This window comes from Diorhabda sublineata, chromosome 6, assembly GCF_026230105.1.
Source record: "Diorhabda sublineata isolate icDioSubl1.1 chromosome 6, icDioSubl1.1, whole genome shotgun sequence".
NCBI classification, from domain to species: Eukaryota; Metazoa; Arthropoda; class Insecta; order Coleoptera; family Chrysomelidae; genus Diorhabda; species Diorhabda sublineata.
In genome coordinates, this window is record NC_079479.1 from 6532213 (window position 1) to 6557326 (window position 25114).

The 25114-nt window shown below is 31.9% G+C and overlaps 1 protein-coding gene across 3 annotated transcripts in view; it reads right to left on the reverse strand.

Moving 5' to 3' along the window:
- Positions 1–1018: 1018 nt before the first annotated feature.
- Positions 1019–25114, reverse strand: part of LOC130445621 (uncharacterized) — a 40233-nt gene continuing 16137 nt past the window's right edge. For all 3 annotated transcript variants that reach the window (XM_056781355.1, XM_056781354.1, XM_056781356.1), the window contains exons 16-31: positions 23309–23558; positions 22844–23182; positions 20681–20905; positions 19604–19668; positions 16693–17032; positions 15279–15534; positions 13271–13445; positions 10541–10900; positions 8772–8931; positions 7545–7814; positions 7078–7453; positions 5456–5681; positions 4461–4619; positions 1689–1817; positions 1482–1556; positions 1019–1124 (exon numbers count right to left, since the gene is read on the reverse strand). In XM_056781355.1, coding sequence (XP_056637333.1) covers positions 1086–1124; positions 1482–1556; positions 1689–1817; positions 4461–4619; positions 5456–5681; positions 7078–7453; positions 7545–7814; positions 8772–8931; positions 10541–10900; positions 13271–13445; positions 15279–15534; positions 16693–17032; positions 19604–19668; positions 20681–20905; positions 22844–23182; positions 23309–23558 — 3444 coding nt within the window. In that variant the 3' untranslated portion in view covers positions 1019–1085. The remainder of the gene's footprint in view (positions 1125–1481; positions 1557–1688; positions 1818–4460; positions 4620–5455; positions 5682–7077; positions 7454–7544; positions 7815–8771; positions 8932–10540; positions 10901–13270; positions 13446–15278; positions 15535–16692; positions 17033–19603; positions 19669–20680; positions 20906–22843; positions 23183–23308; positions 23559–25114) is intronic.

The window sequence follows — 25114 nt, forward strand, 5'->3', positions numbered from 1 at the left end:
ATATCTATGTTTGGGTCATTTTTTCAACCTATCGATGACTTTTTAATATGATTGCCATCTACTGATATACTGTAATATTTATGCCCTGTAAATAGCATCACAATTATTAAAAGGAACTTTAGGTGTATAGTCTGGGGTTCAAAGTCAAGCGGGTTGCATTTTTTGCCCCTATGACGGCTATATTATTAATGCTTTTTTCGTGATCAAACCGGGTGATCATATCACCATATCTTTGTCTTTCAATTCTTATGAAAAATTATTGAGAGATGGTGAACTTCGCTGTAGTGAACTGTATTCATATGGCAGATAAATACCTTGTCAGACTAAAAAATTAGTCATGGAGCGCGTGAAATTGCTCTGAACAATCTGACCGCTATTTAACATTACGCCAAATTTCGTTTTCAAGCTTTTTCAAAAGCCTAGATTGATGGAGAGAAGCGTGAAGAATAATATAAACGACTTATTACCCATATTGTTTTCTTTACATCCACACTACACGGATCATCAATCCATATTGCGGATGAAAACACACAGAATGACTAATTCGGTCACGGGTGACTGGTACTCATCTTTCTCCATATCTTCGTACCGCAGCTCAAAGCGGTCCCAACCACACTCCTAAACTTTTTTCTGATAGCCCCCACGGACATGATAAGTCAATTTCTCAGTATATCCCCCTCAAAAAAGCCATACTTCATCAAACAATAATCACTAGTAATGCTCCGGTAAGTCCTCTCTCTTAGAAACGTATCAACAATACGAACGACGTCTTGTTGTCATGACTGCTCAATAGAAGGTGCTCGCTGCCGTGGCTTCGAGCACCCCAAGAATTCTATCTGAAACTCAGCAGATCAATAAATTTACTTTTGTTGGACTTGGCCTCATTATTGGTTTCATATCTATTTTAGAAGGTTCGTTAGATAATAAATTTTAAATCTAAATTAATTCAACAAGGATAATTGCAAATTATTTTATTATTAAAAATATATTTAACATATCAAAATATTATTTCAATAAACTATGCAAGTGTAGTTGGTACTGTAGAATAAATAAACAGAATATTTATAACTTAAACAGGTATTACTTTATTCGCACATATTGAAGATCTGAAGTTCATTCTTGAACTGAAAAATAAAAATTATGTAAAGTATATTTTAAGCAAAAATGTCAAAACAATAATACATAAAATGTTTTTTTAGATAAAAAATTCTCACAAAGGATTTACAATTTTTTAAATTGTTTTGTTTGAATAACTTGATCCACCAATATTTTAAATTTTTTCAAAAATTGTGAATTCAATAGCTGAAATTATTTTTTTTTATAGCGAGTAAAAATATTTATGTGAAAACCTTTTATCTCATGACTATTAAGTAGATTTTTAACGTTTATAAACAAATATAGGTATATGGTACTGAAGAGGAACTATTTCATAAACCTTTTTCCAAAAATTCCACAATTCTTTATTTTCATATGTTACTTACATTGCGAGTTCCCCATAATCCTTTCTTCTCCAAATTATCTAAATTTGAGCATAAGTTTTGACATTTAAATATACTCTAAAACACAGGAAATCAATATAGATGAAAGTTTAAAAAAATGTAATTTATGACACAATTTTTAAAATTTATATATATATATATATATATATATATATATATATATATATATATATATATATATATACTTACATTTTGAAATAATTTTCGTTTCTCTTCAGGTATATACTGAAGTAAAAGAACAGCATATTCATTCTTTCCCAAATTAATACAATTCTGTATAATTTTTTCATAATTTAAGGAGAAGGAAACCGGGCATGACTGAAAAAGTATATGTTAGACTGCTGTGAAAGAAAATATACTAATAATTAGAAACTCCTTCACAAACTAAATAACCCTTCTAAAGAGGCGAATTCACCAAGATTATTCTTTCAAATATCTCTCAAATAAATTTTATTGTGGAGTTCATATTTTGAGAGTAATCATAAGACATTCGTATAATTAATTTCAAACCTACCCCAAACTACATAACGGATAGAGTAAGTACTTTTATTACATTATATTTTTTACCATTTAAAAAATTCCTTAGAACTTTCTACAGAAACAAATGTTCTTCTGACTTCTTTTTCTTCTAATAGAGATCTATATTATTTAATTTCAAATATTGAGTCTCTTTTTGCGCTTTTGAGACGTTGAGATGCATCTCTCACACCATGACTAGTCTTCAGACACGATCTCCCCAACCTCATTTACCTTCTATAATCTATTTCACCACATCTCAGTCGTCTTCATTATACTTCTTGTTGTTTCGACTTTCGTTTCCGTTGCAAATTCGAGAATAGGTCTCAAGTATGTTTAATAGATTGCTTTTAATTGTTTTTCCATAGTATCTTTCTTCAATATCTGCTGACCCTTGATATTTTTATCGCTTGAGTTCGTATTTCATTTTTCTCGACAGCTAGTTTATATTTAATCGGATCTTTGGCTATGACCATTAAATGAGCCTTCTTAATAAAAATGATCATATTATATTTATTCATCATCGCCTTCATTCTGTGAAGTAAGCCATCTTTATTCTCTGTCACAAGTACTATCACCTATAAAACACTTTTAACGATCGATCTCAGATTCTGTAACCTGCGATGACCTTATTGACGCTTTCTATGATTATGATAAAATTAAATAGTGTAGTCGTAAAGCTATATGCCTGTCTTATCATGGTCATACTGAATATACTGTTTACACCACCACCACAACAACACTAACAATTAAACTGTCTGGCGCGCGTTTCGATAACCAAGTTATCGTCTTCAGAGACTGAAGGTAAACACACAGACAGTGTAATTTTTAGTGTTGGTGTAAACAGTATATTCAATATGAATATCGCCAAAGGTTCCAGAAATTCCAACTTAGTTATCCTGGTCAGAATCTATAATTTTTTAAACATTCCCATTCTATATTTAATCCTTCTTACAGTTCCGTTGTTCAGCTCTTTGATAATATTTTTATGATAATGTTCTATATTGTTCTTCTCTACAATCTTTAATATGTCCCTCAATTGTACTTTATCTGAGACTTAGTGAGGTCAACAAAACATGTTAACATGGATGTGCTGAACACTTTAAAAAGTTATATTTCTAAAATTGTTGAAATCTCTTTTTGCTTCTATTTTATGTATAGGTATGGATATATTTAAGTTGGTACTGTAGACACCGGATATTATAACCTGAAAAAAGGTGACGAGGTCCTTCTTCAGTTCCTCTCCTCTATACTTGATTAACTCATTATTTATATTATCAGTACGAGTTGCTTCTCAATTTTTCAATTTTGTTATTATTGCTTCAACTTCTCTATATCTATTTTATTATGATTATCATTCACTGAGATCCCTATCCCTGTATTGTCATCACTTTCAAAGTACCTAATGTATTCTTCTACTGTAATGTCATTTACTTCTACGTCCTCAGTAACTTGTTTTGTTTCTTTTACATAGCATATATTACACCTTCTTCTGACCACCGTATAAGAACATCTTCAATTCTGATGAGAATGTTTCCCAGTGTTCCTTCTTTATGTAGTTGTTTGTTCGATTTTTGACAGTTTTGTACTTTTCATTCTCGTCCAGCGTTCTATTATAAATGTATTTTATGTGTGTTCCCTTCTTCTCTTTGCCAATTCATTAACTTTCTTGGTGAACTGCGGTATAGTGTTTCTCTTTTCGTTGGGTCTTGTCTCTATCGCTTCTGTTATATTTTGTCTGAGTGTTTACAAAGATATTTATACATCACCGCTCTCTACAATATGGTTTTGGGTTATCTTCCCATTGATTCTTCTTTGATATAGTCTATTTGTGATGTGTTGGCCTAAAAATTATGTGACGTGTGTACTGCTTTTTTTTTCGTGACATTTTTGTAGTTTGTTTGTTATCCGGTATTTATGGACGATATTATGGAAAATAACGAAATAAAAACAAGCAAAGCCAAAAGACTACCAGAAAAAAACAAACAGAAAGATAAATCACCCCAACATCACGCATTAACGTCATACGTCAAAGTCACGTGAAAAACGCAAACGGATGAGATTGGCTATTTTCTATTGCTATGAAAGTTGCTACGATCGGCCGACGGAAAAATATAAAATTCGTTTATGTGGAAAGTCTCCAACGGTAGACCGATCAACAAACGGCACTTATGAATAGTCTTATGTATTTCAATGTTTCCAATGTTGTGCTAGCAAACGACAACGGCAAACGGAAAGTCAAGTTTATGACTCAGCCTTTAATTAGTCTTCACACCCAAAATATTGATCTCATTTATTACTTAGATAAGATACAAAAAAATTTACTTAAAAAATTACAACGTGAATCGAGTCTCAATTTTCTTCTTTCCAAATAATTTAAATTTAGTTAAAAATCAAAAGAAATCAAGGAAAACTCTCTTGAACCAATCCTCTGCAATAACTTACCTGTATCATTAGAAAGTTATTAATCAAAGTTTGTTCTAATTGATCATCATTTGGAATTTGTTGGAAGGATTTATCCACCAAAGCCTGCCAAGCTCTGATGTAATAATATTTATCACATTTATCTTTAAGGAACTCAACATAGATTTTAAGTTCTTCAATCTAAAAATAAAAACACACGTTTTTAAATAATGATTTTAGATGCCGTCCAATTAGATCGTTTTCAATAATTTAGAGAAAAATACACAATAAAATGTTAATTTTTACTGAGTATAAAGAAATATCAATATTTATATAGTGTAAGTGTGGAAGATTTGTGATAGAAGAAAAAAATCTCTAGTATCCTCTCTATCCTATATCAGAAAATCGCCTCCCAGTTCTTATTAACTCCAATATGTGGCTTGAGAAGTTTAGATATTCGCTTCTACATTTCTAAAACAATTTTCAGTATGTTTGCAACAGGAACTAGGTGACCTGGAATTTCATTCTCCTCCCCACAGAATCTACAGTCTCAGTTCCTGATACACCCGATCTCATCCCGTGCTTTCTAAGGCAGTAAACAATGTAAAACATTCTAGACCTAGGAAAACTAGAGTTTCATCTCCTCCCCACAGAATCTGCTGTCTCAATTTCTGTTACAACTGATCTCATCCTGTGCTTTCTGAGGCAGTAAACAGTTAAACATTCTAGAGCAGGAGTTTCATTCTTCTACCTACAGAATGTAGTCCCAGTTTATAATACACCTATTCGCATCCTGTACATTCCGTGACAATAATGTCTTTTCTAGGTAGGTTCCATTTGGATCCAAATACTTTTTCTATCAAGTTAAAGTTAATACCTAGCTTAGAAGACACTCCCAGAGTGTTTTTCTTTTGGTTTCCTTCTTTTAATATTAATGTTGTGTCTATCAAAGGAAAGCTCCAGCTTAAGAGTCTAATTATTAAGAATGCTGGATAAGAAAGTTAAATGGATACCAAAAATAAATGGTATCAACTTACCATTTCTAATTTGATAGAACTATTGACAATATATTCCCAATATTTGTCTTCTTGTAGAAAATAAGTAATACAGATATCTCCCATGCATTTTATTGCGAGCGGTTTACCCATAACGGATAACTTTTTCAACAATTCTCTTTTGTTATATTGTTGCAAAGTTTCTATATTCAAGAAAATACTCAAAGTTTCCAATTCGCTCAACAATGTTAGTTTATCTATGTAGTTCCTGTAAATCAAAATTGAATAAACTACAAGTACAAAAAAATTCAAATACACTTATTAAAAAACACAAATACACCTTCAATAATCCCTATATTGTACTTTTCCATTGATCTTAAATTATTTTGGTACAAAATTTATAGCAAGACGGCACTATTTTAGGGAAGCTTTTATCACTTTCATCTTTTTCAAAATGTAAAATTATTCATCTGAAGGGACTATACGAAGAAAGGGGGAAGAAATAACACTTTAATGGCATTCTTTTTCCTAAACTCATCGATTCAATGCTGTAATATGACCAATCCTCTTTTTAGAGTGTTGCTCTTTTTAATCTTTTTTTAACTGTACTGATTTCTCGATGTAAAATTATACACACAACTTTCACCAATTGTTGCAAATCGATGCAAAAATTTGTGAAACCTTTTACCCTTGTTCATATGTTTAATTATTGTAAAATTCTATGCCCTATTCGTACCTACATTCAGCGATTATCTTTTTAAGGAGATTTTTCAGTGCTAGTCACTTAAATGAACAATATGATGTTTCGTCTGATACTTCATATTTTCAATTTTTTTTAATTCATTGTTTTGTATGTTCTTTTCTTTTCTTGATGTAAAATTATGGACCTAAGTGGTTCAAAAACGACACAAAAAAACGTGAAACATTCTGAACAGTTTCATATATTTGTTCAATATTCATTTTTAATAAACAGTGAGTGAGTGAGTACCAAATCGACGCCAAAACTTGTGAAACATCCTCCTGTGGTTCATGTATTTAGTCCATGTATACAGTTGTGCATAATTTTCAACAAACAGTCGGTGAATATCATTTTGTAGATATTTTATTTTCCTGATGATCGATCACTGCGACTTTTCTTCTGACAGCTCATATGGATGTGCTTAACCTAACAAATCCAATGGAAACACCATCCTCTCCATCTTTCGTGTAAATTTTCTTTTCATTTCAATGTTTTGACTGTTCTTTTATCTTCTCGATGTAAAATCATGGACGAAACTAGAAATGTTTCCAAATCGACTCTTTTGACTGTTCTTTTGTTCCTCGATATAAAATTATGGACCTAAATGGCATAAATGTTTCCAAATAGACACAAAACCTATTGTGTGGTTCATGTATTTGCTCAACGTAACTATAATGCCTCATTTATAACAAACAGTGACTATATATAATTTTGTGAATATTTTTTTTGTTTGACCACGTGATCGATCACAACGAAGTTTCTCGTGTTCATACCAAGCTAACAAATCCTGTAGGTTAAATTGAGAAACGGGGACATAAAAGTCGTGTTGAAATGAAATGGGATGTATAAAGATGGTGAATTGTTCCAGATAGTTAAAACGGGATATTTTCAAATCAGTAATTGTTAACATTATACCACTACTTACAAAAATTCATTATATGGCAATTTAGTTAATTCCGTTATAGTAATCTCGTCTGTAAGGGCGCAAAAACATTTCAAAGCTCTAGCTTTAAACGCGACGTTTTTATGTTCGTCTTCGACTTCATTTAATCCCACTCTTAAAAGATAAGTTCGCCAAGTTTGCTGATCTCCACTGGAACATAGATATACAGCTCTTTTCAAATTATCTTTCTCAATGTTATTGTTTGTATTATTTGACACAATAGGTGTAAAATATAAAGTGGTATCCATGTCGGATTCCATATAGGAACTACTCAACCAACGATTCAGTATATCCAAACGTATTTCTTCTATATCCAAATTAAATAGCTCTGCTAAAGCGTCAACTGCATTATTAATATCTGAAAAGTAAATTCACATTAATAAATGGTTACCTTGTCGATCGTCACAAATTATTAGGGAATATTGGATGATATAGAAATCTTAGGTTACCTGAATATGCCAAACAAAAAGTTCCTGCATATTTAGGAATGCTTTCATCCATGTAAAGGCTTTCAATAAGACACTGAGGTTGCGTAACTAGTTTGAGATATGTTTCCTTTGCCAAATTATATCTGTGCAAAATGCTACATACTGATAAACCATAAAATTTATTTTTAACTTTGAGATAAGCTCGCTCTACTTCGGGATCATTTAAATGGTTATTTCTATAGATAGAGGCGTATTTAAAACTCAATTTAGCAGCTAACACTTTATCGGCACCTGCAAAAAAGTTAACAATTATCTAAATTTACAGTTTACCAAAAATTACAAGAAATTATTATTTTAAGTACATCAGTAGCAAGCTCAGTTTAAAAAAAAATTCATTATTGTGGACATAAGATTTATGAAATTTTTGATATTTATACGTAACATTCTTTATAGGAAAACTGGTTTATATATTTGAGGCACCTGGAATCAAAAACCGCAAAGTCCAGATTTTTTCGTAATTGAATTTGATATTGTTTCTTATAGATTTTTCTATGCTGAATTCAGTACAACTGTTATTTTGTAGCAAATCCCGCCACATCCTAAAGTATTCTGAGGTCAGAGCTGAGGTTTAGTTGAAATATCTGTCAAGTCTAAAGGCAGTTAAGCCTTTTTCAGTTTCAAAATCCGCCAAATCCAAATCGGCCAATAGGAGAATATAGTTTCAGCACGTGACTAGCCATTATCCTCTGCGAGTTGTTTACCCTTTATGCTTTATTTTCCTTTTTGTCAGTAACCTGTCTTATGTGAGAACATGTAAAAATGGTTATCTTTACAGTTTTGTTCTTAGAATAAGCAGTTTATAGTTTATGATAATTAGTATACTTCTACCTAAGAAAAACTTCTATCGAAAAGCTGACCCGACTACACAGGAAGCTGGCTATCCGCATAGACAGTATCTACCGGACTGTATCTGCCGAAAGAGTAGGGGTAATCGCAGTGCTGGCTCCTATGAAGCAGTAAGTAAAAAAGAGAAAAGACAGGTATGACGGACAGGCTGACGCAAGAACAAATCTCTTCCAGAGATAGCAATAATGTAATGCGAGAGCGGATACTATTGCAAAGTGCGAGAGCACAAGGAGGTTTTAGTCGATGAGAGTTCGCCACTACGTGACAATACCGCCGGGTGTCCATGAGGATTTCCTCTCGTACAGAAAAAAAAACTATTTTAAATTAAATATAAGCACTCACCATCTGGTGTATAGTTCATTAAATGATAAGCAGCAGATGTGGCTCTTTCTAAATCTGATATGTGTTGGATGCATTTATCAACTTCATGAAATAAATCTTCAAATTTGGAATAAAGAGTCCAATTATTCGAGGGGTTGTTTCCAAGAATTCCACTGGAGACCTATAGAATAATGAAACTTCTAGAAATTATTATAATAAAACATTTATTTAAATTATAATTTATAATGATTTTAGGATAAGAGAAGATAAACCATGATTTTCAGTAGTTAGAAAAAGGAATTGGTGAGGAGAACAAAACAATCGTGGATAATTGATAAGTCAATATACTCAGGACAGGAACAACAATTATAATAGAAATCATATTGAACAATATTTATACAAGAGAAAGAATTTTGTTTTTGGGAAAAGCATATAGAGAAACCCTGCAAAAAACTTTATTATGATTTTTATTACTTAGAACAGATTATTTATTTGTAATTATGTTATGTAGAGTCTCCGTATACCTCCTAACCTGGTGATAGGCTATGGAAATCGAGTGTGTGTTCACAGGAAATTAAAAAAAATAAGCCATAGAGCAGAGTTACATAAATTCATACAATATTACAATTATCAACAACAATTACCAACGACATAGTTATCTATCAGAATAGTTCATTGCGACACCGCAATCCAGTAGAGGAAATTCAATATAGGCATGTCTCGATTAAGAAAAGTTAAGAAACAGAAAACCCAATAATTATATTTTTTAATTCATTATTTATCGACGTCGAGATCATAATGCAGAAACCATGTAAGCCTCTAAGCGAGACCTCATCTTATAGACCTATCAGCCTGTACAGTAAGCAAAAGCCTTGAGCGACTTTTGCTAAAAAGAATTTACATTCAACACGAATTCCTAAACAGACTGGACTGCCTAAACACCAATTCGAATTTCAATAACATCACTCCAAATCGCAACAAGTTCATGGGTTAAAAATGAAATAATTTTCTTTACTTTTTCACTTCTTAAACCCTTTAATAAAAATATTTTCATACAGTCCGAAATAAGTCGAAACGTCAATTTTTTACCTAATTCTTTATAAAGTGACCTAAATCAAAATAAATCATCACGAAAAAAAAAAATAAATGAAAGGACTCGAAGACAAAAAGTACTGACAGGCCTTATTGATATATTTCATTCCTTCGACAAGGTGTGGCATGTAAACTTAATATACAACTTAAAAAGCTGCCAATCAAATCTCCAAATCTTATTTACCAAATATACATTTCTCGATTAAATTCTCCGATCATGAACCTGACTTCTATATCATCAAAGCTAGTGTTCACTAGAAAAGTGTCTCGGAACCACTACTCCATCTCATATACTTATCGGTTGTACCAGTAACCGACAACACCAAAAAAATCTTAATTTTATGATGATGTAGCTATCCTAGCTTCAAGTGACGATCCTCTGAATACTTTCAAAATCAACTTGACTCACTCAACGAATGGTATACCAATTGGCAACATCAAATCATTTCGTCGCCAAAATGTTTGCTCCTCAATAACTATAAACAAAGCACAAATTCCAGTCGCAAAAAGAATATACCTCCATCTTGAGCAGAAGCTCACTTGGAAAAAACATGTAAAAAATAAAACAGCACAATTAGACTGCGAAACAGTATGTGAGTAAACAAAAATATTTATCTATGCTTTATAGATAATATTGATGAAAATATTCAGTTTTGTACTATGATACTTTGAGTTTTAAAACAATTAAAATAACTCACCACTTGTTTTACAGCATAAACACAAATATCATCATTTTTCAGATTCTTTCTCAGTATCGTTGTCGCTTGGAACCAAATTTCATAAGACTTCAAACTTATTTCTGGTCTCAATATACTCCAAATGTCCATTGTGAACAAAATGGTGGTAAATGGTAATCGAAATTCGGAGAGAGGATCTAAAATTTGGGTGTCAGGGAATGTGATGTACCATTCTTCCTTTTCTCTTTGACTGGGTGCTTCAAATCGAGTGTATTTTTTTAAAAACAAGAGCATTTCAATGAATTTATCATTCGAAACCTTCTGGTATTGTTCTATCATTTTATAAATAGTAAGAAAAACTTCATAATGGTAAAAATTTATCTGAAAATAAATAAGTATAAAATTTTTATAAATCAGCAAACTAAAATATTATAATCTCCCAATTTTAAGTCCACCTATACATAAAAGAAAGGTTCTGTGATTAAAGTTGTATCATACTTTTTCATTTATTTTAGGAAAAATAGTGTCTTACGCCGAGGAAAATACTATAGAAGAAGATAAAGTGGTAGTTGAAGGGGAGCCTGATATAGAAGAGGTTGGAGATATGAAGAATACTAGGAAGATCCTATAGAAGAAAATGAAGTTGAAAGGGAGTCTGATGTAGATAAGGATGATACTAAATCATCAGTACCATATGCTGATATTACATTGTTATTCGTTAAACCTGAACCAACTGGTGACTCTCAAATGGGTATGTAAAAATTTGTCTTAATAAATCATAAAATTTGGAATAATTGTTCTTAATGGTCCTGTTGATATTTTAGTGGAATTCCCTAATAAATGGGATCAAAATTCTATTGCTGATACTTTTGAGGCATCTTTTCAGCACTTGGGGGGTTCTCAGAGAAGATTATGGTATTTTCTACTTTGCTTTAGAATTTCTTTTTGAATACATGAATATTTCGGATTATTGTCTCCATACCACGATCATCAGTAATCATATGAAGTAATTTAGATTGACTTGTTTATATAATAGCTACATTTGATTTGTACATTTCATAGAAGCTTCGACTTCATATGTTTATGGTTGAAAAGTTAATTAGACACCTTGGTTTGAGCCCTTTAACATCACTAGGTTTGCCTAAGTATTTGAACTTATGACCTTGTTCAGTTAAAAGGACAGAGATCAGTAAGGTTCGCATCTATTTAATTTGAGCAGTTGATTGATAACAGAAGCAGAATACCCATGTATATCTGCATTCGCTTGTCTTTTGCTAGGTATTTTCATCCATCTTCGGAAATACTAAGAGATGTAATACCTTCACATTTGGCAACTCCAATGGACCTATTGTTGGTTTTACTGATTCCATCCTTATTGCTCTAATGACAGCGCACTCAAACTGTCTCTTTTGCACTCCAGTACAAGCCTAGAGCACACCGTTTCAGCTGTAATGGGTCTTATATCGACTCAGCTGTCTGAACATATTGATATTTGTGTGTTTCTATGGCGTCGATTAAGTATCGCATGTCTACAGTACCATACTCCATAAGTGAGAAAATTAACTCATTTTGGGGTGTCCTCTGCAGAAGCCTGCTCTTGTCAAACAATTCATCATGGAATCATCCATGTACTAGATCCAGCTTAAAGCTTCCCATTCACTCTTCTCTGTTAGACCTTATTATCAACGATCGAAAGTGTCATTTGGTCACTACCCATCAAAATGACGGGACATTCACTTGTACCCTGCGTCATGGTCATTTACTCCAGTCTGCAATTCGTTGAGGATATCCAGCCTATATGATATCCTCATGGCTTTGAGTTGTATAAGGTTCAAAAGTGGAGGGCGCGGCAGATATTTATGGATCATTCAAGGGCCCTTGTAGCATCGTGGACTTTGAAGCTAGATTTTTGTGAAGGCTTATTGATTATTGATATAATTCTTTGTTTGTAGATCTGGTGTGCAATATAAAGTCAAAGAATATTACTTTGAGGAAATTTACTTCAATTACATTCTTGTTGGAAATATCTTTATTCTAAGTGTGATTGGTACAATTTGGAGTTTAGTTTTTATCGCGAAGTTTGTGTCAAATCTTGATTGAGAAGGGCACAATGACAAAATCTTTTATGTTCGAAACTAGATTCATGTTCTTAACAAGTTGTTTGAATTTCAGAAGCCGAATGTATGGAAAAGTATCAATGCCCTCAGTAATCCTTTTAAACTACAAGTCTAATTTAAAGTTATTTTGTAAGGACGTTGTAGACCCTACAGGAAATAGGAACAATCGATATATTCGCCTATTTAAAAACAAAACAGTAGTGCCAAAAAAGTTATGAAGATAATCGCTTAGAGTTTTGGTACAGTTAAATTATTTCTTGCTGTACATGTTATGTTAAATATTCAATTATCCTCTTCCATCTAGATTTTTGGTGAATACATCTGTTATTTTTTGTCAGCTATGTTTCATTACGGATTGTGTCCTTATTTGTCTTGGGTAAGAAAGAATTGCAATATTTTATTGGTTTCCAAAGCAAACTGTTGCATTAATTCAAGTTGCAAAAAGTTGATTCTTTTAAGCGTTAGAGTCTGGTCAAATGTAAAAGATTCCAAGTTAATATATTCTCTTAATTGATTTCAGTGCTAACATTGGAATCTATTTGGTATAGAATCTATTAAAGAGAAATGTTAATGCTTTAAGATACTAAATATAGTTTGTTGAACAAACAACTGTCATAAAAAAAAACAAAATTACCTCTTTTATCATTTTTTCCATTGACACAAATATTCCAGATTTTTCTTTTTCTTCAATTTCTTTGATAATATCTTCACATGTCGAATGTAACAATTCAGGATCGTTTTTAATTATGAGTTGTCTCTTACCATTACTAATTTGTATTTCGTAATCGGGTTTCCAATTGATCAATGAACTAAATAAAAAAAGCAAAAATAAATTAGTATCACTTAATATGTTTTTTTATAATCTTTAAAGTCAAAGTACAACAGATCCAACCCCGAAGACAATTCTTTCAAATAAACATAATGTTTGATCCATATTAGCTCAAAAAAAGAAAAATGAAATTACTTAGCATAACATCTGAACCAAAATACAGAAACAAGCAGCTTCCGAGTATGATTATTTTTTTCTTTTAGTAACAACAAGAGGAATGTGTAATTGCCTATCCCCGTTTATGGATAAACTATTCCTGAGTCACTTTGAAAAGCAGATTAACGAAAAGCTTCAATATTTTCTCACGATATGGTACTAACATTTGGTCGATATTTTCGCTATATTTAATATGGAAAAAGCAAATGTTGATTTCATTTTAAAACTCTTATCTATAAAATTTATTTACAAAATGGAAAATAATGGACAGTTACAGTTTTAGATACGTTAGTAATTAAGAATAAGAATAGGTTAGAAGTTGATGCAGGATATTTAGATTGTCTCTTTCCATTGTATTCAACATAAGTCTCCATTATCTGGTACATTGTTTAATTAATTTTCCACTTAACATTGAAAAATACAATAAGGCAAATATTTCTATTGAGAATGTGGCTGTTATTAACAGCTATGATAAGAAAATTGTAGTTAAGTTGATTAACCGAAAAGGTTGGGGTAACCCCAAGGATAAAGTACTAAATAAATACCAAATAAAGTACTAGATCTGGAAAGGAATGTATTCACGAAAGTAGCTTCAATGATTGTAACAAGAAATCTGCTGGGCAAACTAAGAAGTTCGTTAATATTCGGTTTAAAGAGCACATAGCTCATTTAAAATATGGCCGGGGATAGCCGAGAACGCTGAGGGTCATAATCGTGGACTAAACATTAATAATGAAAAATTGTTAAAAAATTATCGAACAATAAATTGTTGAATGCATTGAAATTCTTAAATGCAAAAATCGTTTAAATGGGGACAAAGGGCCTTTTCCTTACAGTCCACTGCTCTACAGTTGATTAGTTATGGAAAAATTGTGAAATTTTCTACGCTGAACAGATTTTTCTCGCTGGTGCATGTTAGGGAAAATTTAGTATATGTGTTTAGGTAGGTCAAGTTAATAAATTATCAATTTACCTTCAGCCTCTGGAGATGGTAACCAGGTTATCGAAACACGTATAACGCATAAACAGTGGGTTCAGTATAAATATACCGAAGGTTCCAGAAATTTAAACAATTTTTGTAATAGCTAATGACGATTTAATGGACGTTAGGGTGAAAATTCAGTTAATTATATATATATATATATATATATATATATATATATATATATATATATATATATATATATATATATATATATAAATTGCTTTTAATAATAAATTGAAGAATTTTTGGGCTGTATGATATTGAAGCAGAAGATGAAGGAAGCAATGTCAAAATATTCGAAGAATTCACATAAAATACAGCCTCTCGACAAATTCTGTAATAATAATTACTGCAACAACGTTTTAAGGGTCTTCATTATTTTTTCATCATTTCACAGCATAATGGAAGAAAAATTATGAAATAAACAAGTAATTCCCAAAGTGGTTCGGGAACCCCCAGCTGTTCACGGGAGAAATTTCGATTTGATCTGATGAAATTCGAAAATAGGGCAGGTATATATGAACAAGGGATCTACTGAAACTAATAATATTTTGAAAGTGGTCTGCGAAGAAAAACATTTAGGATTTTCTGAAAGAAACTCTAGGACTAAGACAAATTAGTACATTTTATTATAATTCAATTAAGGACATAACGAGTTCTATTGGATCTTACCTTCTTAAAAACTCCTTAAAATATTGGTTAACATTCAATTTGAAGTCCTCACAATAATTTCTTATCTCTTTAGTACCAAGAAGTTCCAGATTTATCAGATATTTTAATCTAGCATCAGCATCTGATTTGAAAAATTCATCATATATCATTTTAGAATGATACGGCGTTAAAGCTCGCCACCATTTACATGTTTTAACGGAATTCACCATAACGTCCCTTCCTTTAGGATCCTTGTAAAAATTCGACAATCGTATACCTGTTGTACAGAATTAATACGTCCAATTGTTATCAGATAAATAGTCATCAAATCAATTTCTCATTTTTTTATGCTAATTTAAACATAAAATAACACATCACTCACTAAGTCGTGTGACTAAGAAAGTGACATTTTTAAGCCAAAAATCGATTTTATTCAATCTCATTCAAGAGCATTACAAACATTCCAACGCCTCTCTAACTTCTCGATGACGTGTTTGTATAGGGATTTGTTTTCTGCCTCAAAATAGGCTTCAGTTTCAGCAATTGCTTCTTCATTTGAGCTGGAATTTGTTGAGATCAGCGAATAGGTATTGGTCACTGATGGCCAAATATGTACTATACGGTAAATGAGGAAGCAATTCGAAGAGTAATTCGTTCAATTTAACCATCGTTGTCATCGACTTGTGAATCAGTGCATTGTCTTGGTGAAACAGAGGTTTTTTTCGAAATATTATTTATGCATTCAAAAGATCTAACAACTCTATGTATTATTCGCTATTGTTTGTCTCTACCTATTGGAAATAGTCGATGAACAAAATTCCATATGCATTGAAAAATACTGAATCCATAACCTTCCCAGCTGACTGTTGTGCTTTTGGACGCTTCGAATGTGGTGTCTGCAGAGCACTCAGATGATGAACGTATTATTACGGAGTGAAGTGATGGATCCATGTTTCATTCATTGTCACATATCGACGCAAAAATTTGATTTATTACATATAAACATGTCCAAAAACTGCCCTGAATCATCAACACGTTGTTGTTTTTGATCTACTGTACAAAAAGATTTCTCATGTTCAACTCGACCAGAACGTTCACCATCATCAGTGTCTGTACAACTACAAACGGTTATTTTCGATGGGGCAGAGTCTGATAACACTTTTGAAGCCATTGCTGAGCTCGTACAGTATTTTTTTTATTTGAAATTGGAATGTCATAAAATTTTACACATAATTTTGAAAGTTGATCATAAACTTCATATGGATTTGACAATGGCAGCGCCATCTGTGTGTCAGTCACACGACTTATTGAATGATGTAATACAATCTTAAGGCAAATTTTAATGATTAATATCGGTACTAATAACTTGGATAAATTAGTTTTGGGTTATTTGATATCTAAGTATACTTCAAAATAAAATCATTCAAATACTCACCAACTAGAGACAAATCGTGGAACTTTTTACAATTCCTTTTGTAGGTTTGGAGATAATGACAGAGGTACTTTGTTGCCTCTTTTCTTGCAGATAATAGTAAATTATATAAGAGATCCAAATCGATGTATTTGGCGGATACAACCGCATATATTATTTGTGCAGGAATTTTGGTAGACATTAAAGAATGTAATGGTTTCAGAATACTTTGATCTTTAATAGGATGTAGATATAAAGAATTTGATAAGGTCCTTAATAAAAAGAATGCTGTAAGATATTGTCCTTCTCTACAGAATATGTCCATTGTAGATGGAAGGCTGTTGATTTCTAGTACTAGTTGTGCCTAAAAAGTGGAAAGTTTCGATTAAAAATTACTCTAGTTTTGTATTACATGTAATAGAAATTGATACCGTACAACAGGCACAATAAAGGCACAATAATTATAATAAAAATTAATACAAATACCAAATGTATTCAAACAAAATATATTAATGTATATCTGTGTAACTAAGGCCCCCCAAGTTTGGGGTATTAGAATTAGTTTGAATACGACGAGGAACTATCTCTTAAAAGTACAAAGGCTGGTTTACTTATGCGCAACAGCTGCACTAGAAGTGATTCTAAATCTTCCATCTCTCCACATAGTACTGGAAAGCGTAGCAAAGAAAACATCACTTATGAATTTGCAGAGTCGGAATCACCGAAGAAAAACCGACAAAACCTGGGATATGCCTCAGGATATTGCATCGAAAAGTTTAGTTTTGCGAAAAAATTTACCTAAATATTAAATTGTAGTGGGATCATAACACCATACAAGAAATGAACAGAAATTCAATTAAATGGTATACGATCAACAGACAGAACTGGAATAGTAGTGTATGGGCTCAGAACCAAATACTCTGTAAGCTTGGGCAACACGCCAAGCATTTTTCAAGCAGAAATCTATGCAGCAATTGAAAAATGTGACCAATTCAATCTAGAGAGGAACTATGGCAAACAGGAGACCATTATCCTGTCCGATAGTCAAGCAGCCAGTAGAGCCCTAAGCTCCAATATCATAAAATCAAACTTGGTTGGAATTACCTGTCCAAAGAATGCCTGAAGACCGCATAAGCAAACAAATTTCAAATTGGGCACCACAAGGAAGAAGAAAGAGAAAAAGACCAAGATTAAGTTGGAGAGAAGGTATCGAGAAGGATATTCGAGAGAGAGGATTGGAAGAAGATCTTTGGGAAGATCGAGAAAGATGGAAACTGGGAATCGGAAGACGGCGAAGAACGTTTTAACCCTATTAATATATATTTGGAATTACCTAGAAAAATTAAACGATTTAGGCAAAAAAATAAAGTTACCCTACATGAGATACACCAGAGTGAAGGGCTCAGACAAACCCTTCATGGGACCTGTATCAACCTAAGTAAAAACAATCTACAAATACTAACAATAGTCCTATCAGGACACTGTCGCTTCAACAAACACCTGAAGACGCTAAACTTAGCAAATAATACGGCGTGCAGACTTTGTTGCAGAGAGGACGAAACCTCTTTCCACTTTCCACATACTCTCGAAGTGTGAAACACTACACCTACACCTAGGAGCGTATGAAATAGAATACGAAGATCTCTGACTATTACAGCCATCCCACATTCTAGACATTTTAAAAGGAGGGGGATTAATAGATCAGCTGTAAACACTGGTTTCCCCAGTATCGTAGCAAGAAAGGGTCGCAGTGTGTATGATACCCTATTATCACATACATAATAAAATTAATACAAATACCAAATGTATTCAAACAAAACATTTTGCAAATCAATAATATCGGCTGATCCTTAATTGTTGTCACAGTTATACACCAAAAATAGGTATTGTAGTCCCTTCGATTTGTGGTTCTAGAAAATTAAAAAATCATTCGATTTTAATGTTTTTCAATCTTCAAATATTTATGAAAAAAATTATGAGTATAAAAAATGCAAATGTATAATAGTTTCTGGGTTTTACAGTCTATTTTTATGTACAAGAGCATCTTTCGACGTCTGTGAAAGTTAAGGCAAAAAGAATATAATGGTACAGACACATTAAAAGACTAGAAAAATGGCAGGGTAGGCAAGGAAAATTACAGAATGGAGACCAAACAAGAAAAGATTGCCTGGTAGACCAAAAATTAGATGGGAAGATCAAATTGTACAAAATCTGGGAGTACGTGACTGGAGCAAACAGATTCAGGACAGAAATAAATGGAGAACAATAGTCCATGCTCAAAAATATGCGATAAGTTATAATTAGAGATAAAATGTGTGCTGAGCACCCACAAAAATACAAGTCAAAAGAGCTCAATTTGAGCGGCTATAATTCTCAATAGAATGGTAGATCGTGATATATATGTATAGTGATAATGTCAAAGAATAAGAATTTACATAAAAAGTGAAGGTACATCTTGGATTTTTTTAATTACAGATGTTTTATACCACATGTATTTGATTCGAATGAAATAAGCTTTAAGAAGGCATTTCGAAGTAAAACTCTAAATAATGAGATCTAAAAACTAACAAATGATTTCACAAAGCAAATACATCTGCCAGAGAAGTTTATGGAAAAAGCTCGTTTTGACAATTCGTTAGATTGATTCCCTAATTACTCTGATAGTAAGGAACACAATGTTATTATATGTTTTTGAAACCAAGGTTTACATCTAAATAATTTGAATAAATGAAAAAAAAAACATCCATAAAACTCACTTGTTCAAAATACTCTAATTTGGAAAAGCGATTAGATTTTTTATGCATTATAATAAGTATTACTAATCCATAGAAATAGATTAGTATATTTTGTTTACCAATTTTAAAAATAGTGGTTATTATTTATGAATAGTGGAAGGCTATAAAGATACTAGTAAGTAATAAGGTAGTTTACTTACCATTTGAGCTTCTGAGGGCTTTGAAAAATACGTCAAGTAATCAGATTCAGCAAACTTTCTTTTCTCTAAAATAAATAAAAAGCATTATATTTTCATCTACCGCCCCATGAAATATCAAATTTGTTATTGTTGTATATTCAAGCTTAAATTTCAGCAACAATATTGTATATGACTAATTAAAGGGAGCATAATTACATGATACTGTTAGTATTAATTAGTAAATATTTTATTTCAAATTTGGAACAATAAGAGAACATCAGAAACGGATCTGATAATTTTAAAATCACTGAAAGATCTACTTATGAAATATTTATGTTATCCTACATACATCATGCTATCAAAGACAACTTAATGAAGGAATCATTATTAATAGTGTAACACATCATGTTGTCATTGAAGTATTTTAAAAATAGAAACTTGAAATTTTGACGTTATCCTAAACTCCTGTCAACATCCTTCCCTCCTGTCGTGTATTGCGTTTATAGTTAAACGGATTAACTATATAACAATCTCGTACATTTTTCAAACACAATTCAGAATATTTGGTAACTACTTAATTATAAAGCTACAGAGGGAGGAACAACATCCTATCTAGCCTCGTCACAATACGAACTGTAAAATTTTAGATCATACAGGGTCAGCATCAGGTTGCGTGACATGAGCAGGTACTTCGTTTCAAGTCTTACAGTTTGCTTAATGACGTTAAAAAGTTATAGCCAAGGTGCTTGATTGGCTTTTCTAAAAACATCAGATAGTTTTAAGTGACCCACGACTGGTTTATATGTGCACTTTCCCAAATATAAACTAGAACTTTCAAATTAAATTAGGATCAATGTTCTCAAATTTTAATAAACAAGATATCATAAAAAAATGAAAAAACTATTATTTAAATAACTTCTAATATGTCAAAAATATTCTACTGTAATCATAAAATGAGGTGAATATACATTCATCAAGACATATGTTGCGTTCATTTTTCTTTAATTACCTTCTACTTACCGATATCACCAATAAATAAAGAAAGCAGTATCAAGCCCCCAAATAGTCACTATACCTTTTCATAATTTACTAACTTACCCAATGTGAGAACAAATGCCTCAAAACAGTTTCGCACAGTATCCAATACAGTATTACTTGGAATGTTTGCTTTTGGACAATATATATTTTTATACAATTCATCATGTAACGTACTGTCTTGTCTGGTAAGGTAGTAGCAACAGTTTATCCAGCGACTCAATTCGTCAACCATTAGTATATCCGAATAGGTAGCTGTCATACGAGCTTTGGTTAAAATTTTTTCGGCTACAAAATAATATATCACAATTAAAATATTTATGATATGAAAATAATTATGAAAATAAATGTATACTACAGGTATCACTTTATCCGAAAGTTGGAAGTGGGAAAGTTGGAAACTAGAAAAATATGAAAAATGTACTGACAAAATATTAAATATAATACGGTACTCATTTAAAAAACATATATTAAGGATAGTTACATAAAAATAGTCTTTCTGTACGCTACAATAAACTAAATTTTTTCCTAAATAACAGAAAATTCGGATCGGGAATATGTACGGATTAGTATGACGCAAATAAAATGTCATTACTAAATAAAACATAATTAAAACAATAAAACAGCAAGTTTTGCAAATAATTATAAATATGTAATGCTGAATCAATAGCATAGTCCGATATAAATACTAAATGTTTAATTATCGGTAGAAATACACTATCTTGACGAAAAGTAAAATGTGTGATTGTGATAAAGCAAAGATAGAAGATTTCTGGTCATTTCTTCCTCTCGGTTTAGATAAATTTTGATTACACTCACTAACCACTACAAATGAACGAGGAAAATTTGTGTTCCAATAGTCTACATTCCGAGATAAACTCGGGAAACTACTACTTTAACGAATGTCTCAAAACATAAATACTAAAAATAAATGGAACACAATCACAGAATATAATCTTCACGTTAAACAAGAAATAACTGAACCTGCAAATATACAGTTGCTATGTATAAGGTCAAAAATATTATCAAGTTATATCAAGATTATAATACAGAACCTAATACAAATAAAGCTCCTATTTTGATTCATGTCCTCAGTTGAAATTTCTTAAGCCATTGGTGAAATTCATACCAAATGTATTATTTACTACCACTACACCAAAATTGTCTGACACGTATTTCAATAGCTTTGGAATATATCAAAGTAACCTTCTATAAGTTATAAAAATGAGTGTGTTATTGTGAGTGTTGATGCAGTGGTGAAATGTTTATTTAAATATGTAGCTCTTTGTTCTCCAAACTTTAGCAGCCTAATAGTCAAACAGAAGAGCTGTGAAGACTACAAAAAACTGGAGAGATTCAATAACAAAGTGGTGCTCCCCATAAAAACCATGATTGGATAAAAACTGCACTAGAGCAGCAAACAACAAAAATGCTGCTTATCGCAAATGGCGCTCAAATCCTAGTACCGAAAATATCACCATCACTGCAAATTCGCTTGTTGTGTGTTGAGATTGAGAGCAATATGTCTTAGTATTGTCACGTGGTCGATTTAACCAAGGCAGCTTGGAGCCCTATATGAAGACCAAACAGCTATATACTCTGCGACAGCTTCTAATCTTCTAGGTCTATCCTTTGGAGTATTGCTCTCACATTTGTAGCATACTCTGAGGATGCTCGATTCAATACAATTCAATCCAGAGTTGACCAGAAATTTCACTTAGAACATAGAAACAAGGTCGCTGATCTGACTCTACTACCAAGTCAAATGCTTTTCGAGCTCTCTAACATAATCCCACCTAGATCTACTTGACAGACAGACGCTCATGCGTATCAATTTCGCCTGCTGATACCCAGAATGTCAATTTATAGGGACTCCTTCCTTTGGAGAAATGCAAGCCTGTGGAATCGGCTACCAAATCACGTCATTCTACTTCAACATACAGAAATTCAAGATCAATATCCACATGCATTTCTGTACGGCATGTACCACTCAAACTACTAAGGTGTAATATGTTTTATATTCTCGGGCTTGCTTTTTACATGAAAAAATACAAGAAACAAAGTAATCTTCTTCATAAAGATATTGATGGTTTATAGATCTAGAATAAAATAGGGGAGAAGTCTTATTATACCACAGTATGTCCCCAATCCAATGAGGATTCATAGGATATAAAGGTAGAAATCGTAGTTTTGGAAAATGTTCAAAAATATTTCATATTTACTTACCCAATATCAAGCCATTTATGAAAATATCATTTTTATAAGAATCATCTTCGTATTTTAAATTATCGAACGTTGCCAAAGTTTGATTACATGTGTTTTCTAATAAAGAAGGTTCGAATGCACTAATGCCATTATATCCTAAAAATCGAATAAACAATCCAGATATGAGGCACAGATTTTTACTATCAGCATTAGTATCATATAGATGTTCTCCTGCTTTCAAAAGGAATTCGAAATTTTTAATTTGTTCACAAAATTTAACCAAAACCTCGTCTTTATCCTTCGATAAATGATAAGCTACCTTATCGGAATATTTAAGAACATCCGAAAACTTGCAGGATTCTGAAAGGAATTACAAGTTGCATTCAATCAAGCTAAACACTATAAACAATATAAATTGTCAAAAATGGAATTAATTTTCCTCAATTGGAAAAAAATTATTGTTTAAGGGACGACATATTTTTTTACCGGAATTTATTTTTTCGGCGAACATTTTAATCAACTCCTCGTACTTCTCTTTCTTAGCAACAGACGACTTAAAAGAATGTGTAGTGAAGTGGCACTGCAGCTCATTTTTAAAATAATAAACTCCTCTTAATAAACGGTGATCTTCTTGAAACATTTGTTTTTCGTATTCCATTTTAGTAGACTCTATCAGTATATTGTACAGCTTTGGCAACATATTGTAATAATTTTCCTGTGTTTTTGAGTTGAAATCCTAGAAAACATATTAAAATTAGAGATTATGATAATTAGTGAGCAATCAGAGTGTGATTTCAAAAGTAACTTGAACTAGTATAGTATAATAGAATGAGTATTAAAATTACAATCCAAAAGGCAATCTCTCAAAAACTAACTAAAAATATATAATATAATATATTTTATTCTCTTTTTATCAGATTTTGTGAGCAAGCCATTGAAACAACTTTGCGAATAACTCCAAGGAGTAGTACTAATACCGTAGAAAGTGGGACAGAAAAATAGCTTCCTTTGGAAGGAGTCTACGTATTTTGGAAACAGAACAATAAGATGTGCAGTCTTGTACAAAATATCTTCTAGGTATAGGTGCAGAAGAACCAAAACGAATCCCCAAACATCAGTAGATATTCCAGTCAATTTTACATATTTCAATCTATACATCTTTGGTTTAAATTTTTTTCATATCTTTCTAAGCTTTTGGAAAAATTTGGAAAAAAATCTTTCAAATTATCTTTTAATCGTTTCTTTCTTTCTACAAAAAAAATGAAATTTAAAATGTTTTATACATAAATCTTTCAAATGTCCGCTAAAATTAACTTATATTTAAATATGTAGTTTTGGTAATTTAACTTCAATTTGGGATATTAATTTGAATCCCAACAGGATCATTTTTACTGGACACAAAGTTTGATATTAGGAATTGTATGTAATATAAAAGCACAAACACTAAATTGGGCAGAACACATCTTGAGAAGAAAACCCACAGAAATGGTGAGGAGGTTAACACAGTGGATACCTCTATGGCCAAGAGACAGACATAGAAATGCCTGGAAAAATAAAATTGAAAATAACAGAATCCTATAAATAGTAGACTGGAAAGTAAAATGCAGAAACTGAAAAGAATGAAGAAAGCTGACAAACGAAGCCAGGTTCAAAAAAAAACTATAACAAAAAGAGCAGGGGGAGTCACCCACCCCAATAAAGGGAATGTAGGCACACAAAGAACCATCCATGATCGAAAAGATTGAACGAAATAATGATGATAGTGATGTGATATAAGAATGGATGACAAAGACTATCAGAATTCTTATATAGAAATTTTTTAAGGGCCAACATTATACCTAATACTCAAAAGTGATTTTCGACCATATAGCATCTTATATATAGCCGCAAATTTTAATAGCACTAAAACTACCAACCATATTGAGGAATGGCTTAAAACATAAGAAATTATAATTGATTGTACAAAATCACATTGGGTTTGGGAGGCACCTCGAAGGAGTAGTACTAATACCGTGGAAAGTGGGACACAACAACCCCAGAAAAATAGCTTCCTATGCGAGGAGTCTACGTATTTTGGAAGCAGAACAATGAGATGTAGAGTCTTGTACAAAACATCTTCTAGGTATAGGTGCTGAAAAGCCAAAACGGCTCCCCACATCAGTATATATTCCAGTCAATTTTACATATTTCAATCTATACATTTTTGGTTAAATTTTTTTTTCATATCTTTTTAATCTTTTAAGAAAATTTGAAAAAAAACTTTCAAGTTATCTTTCAGTCGTTTCTTTCCAA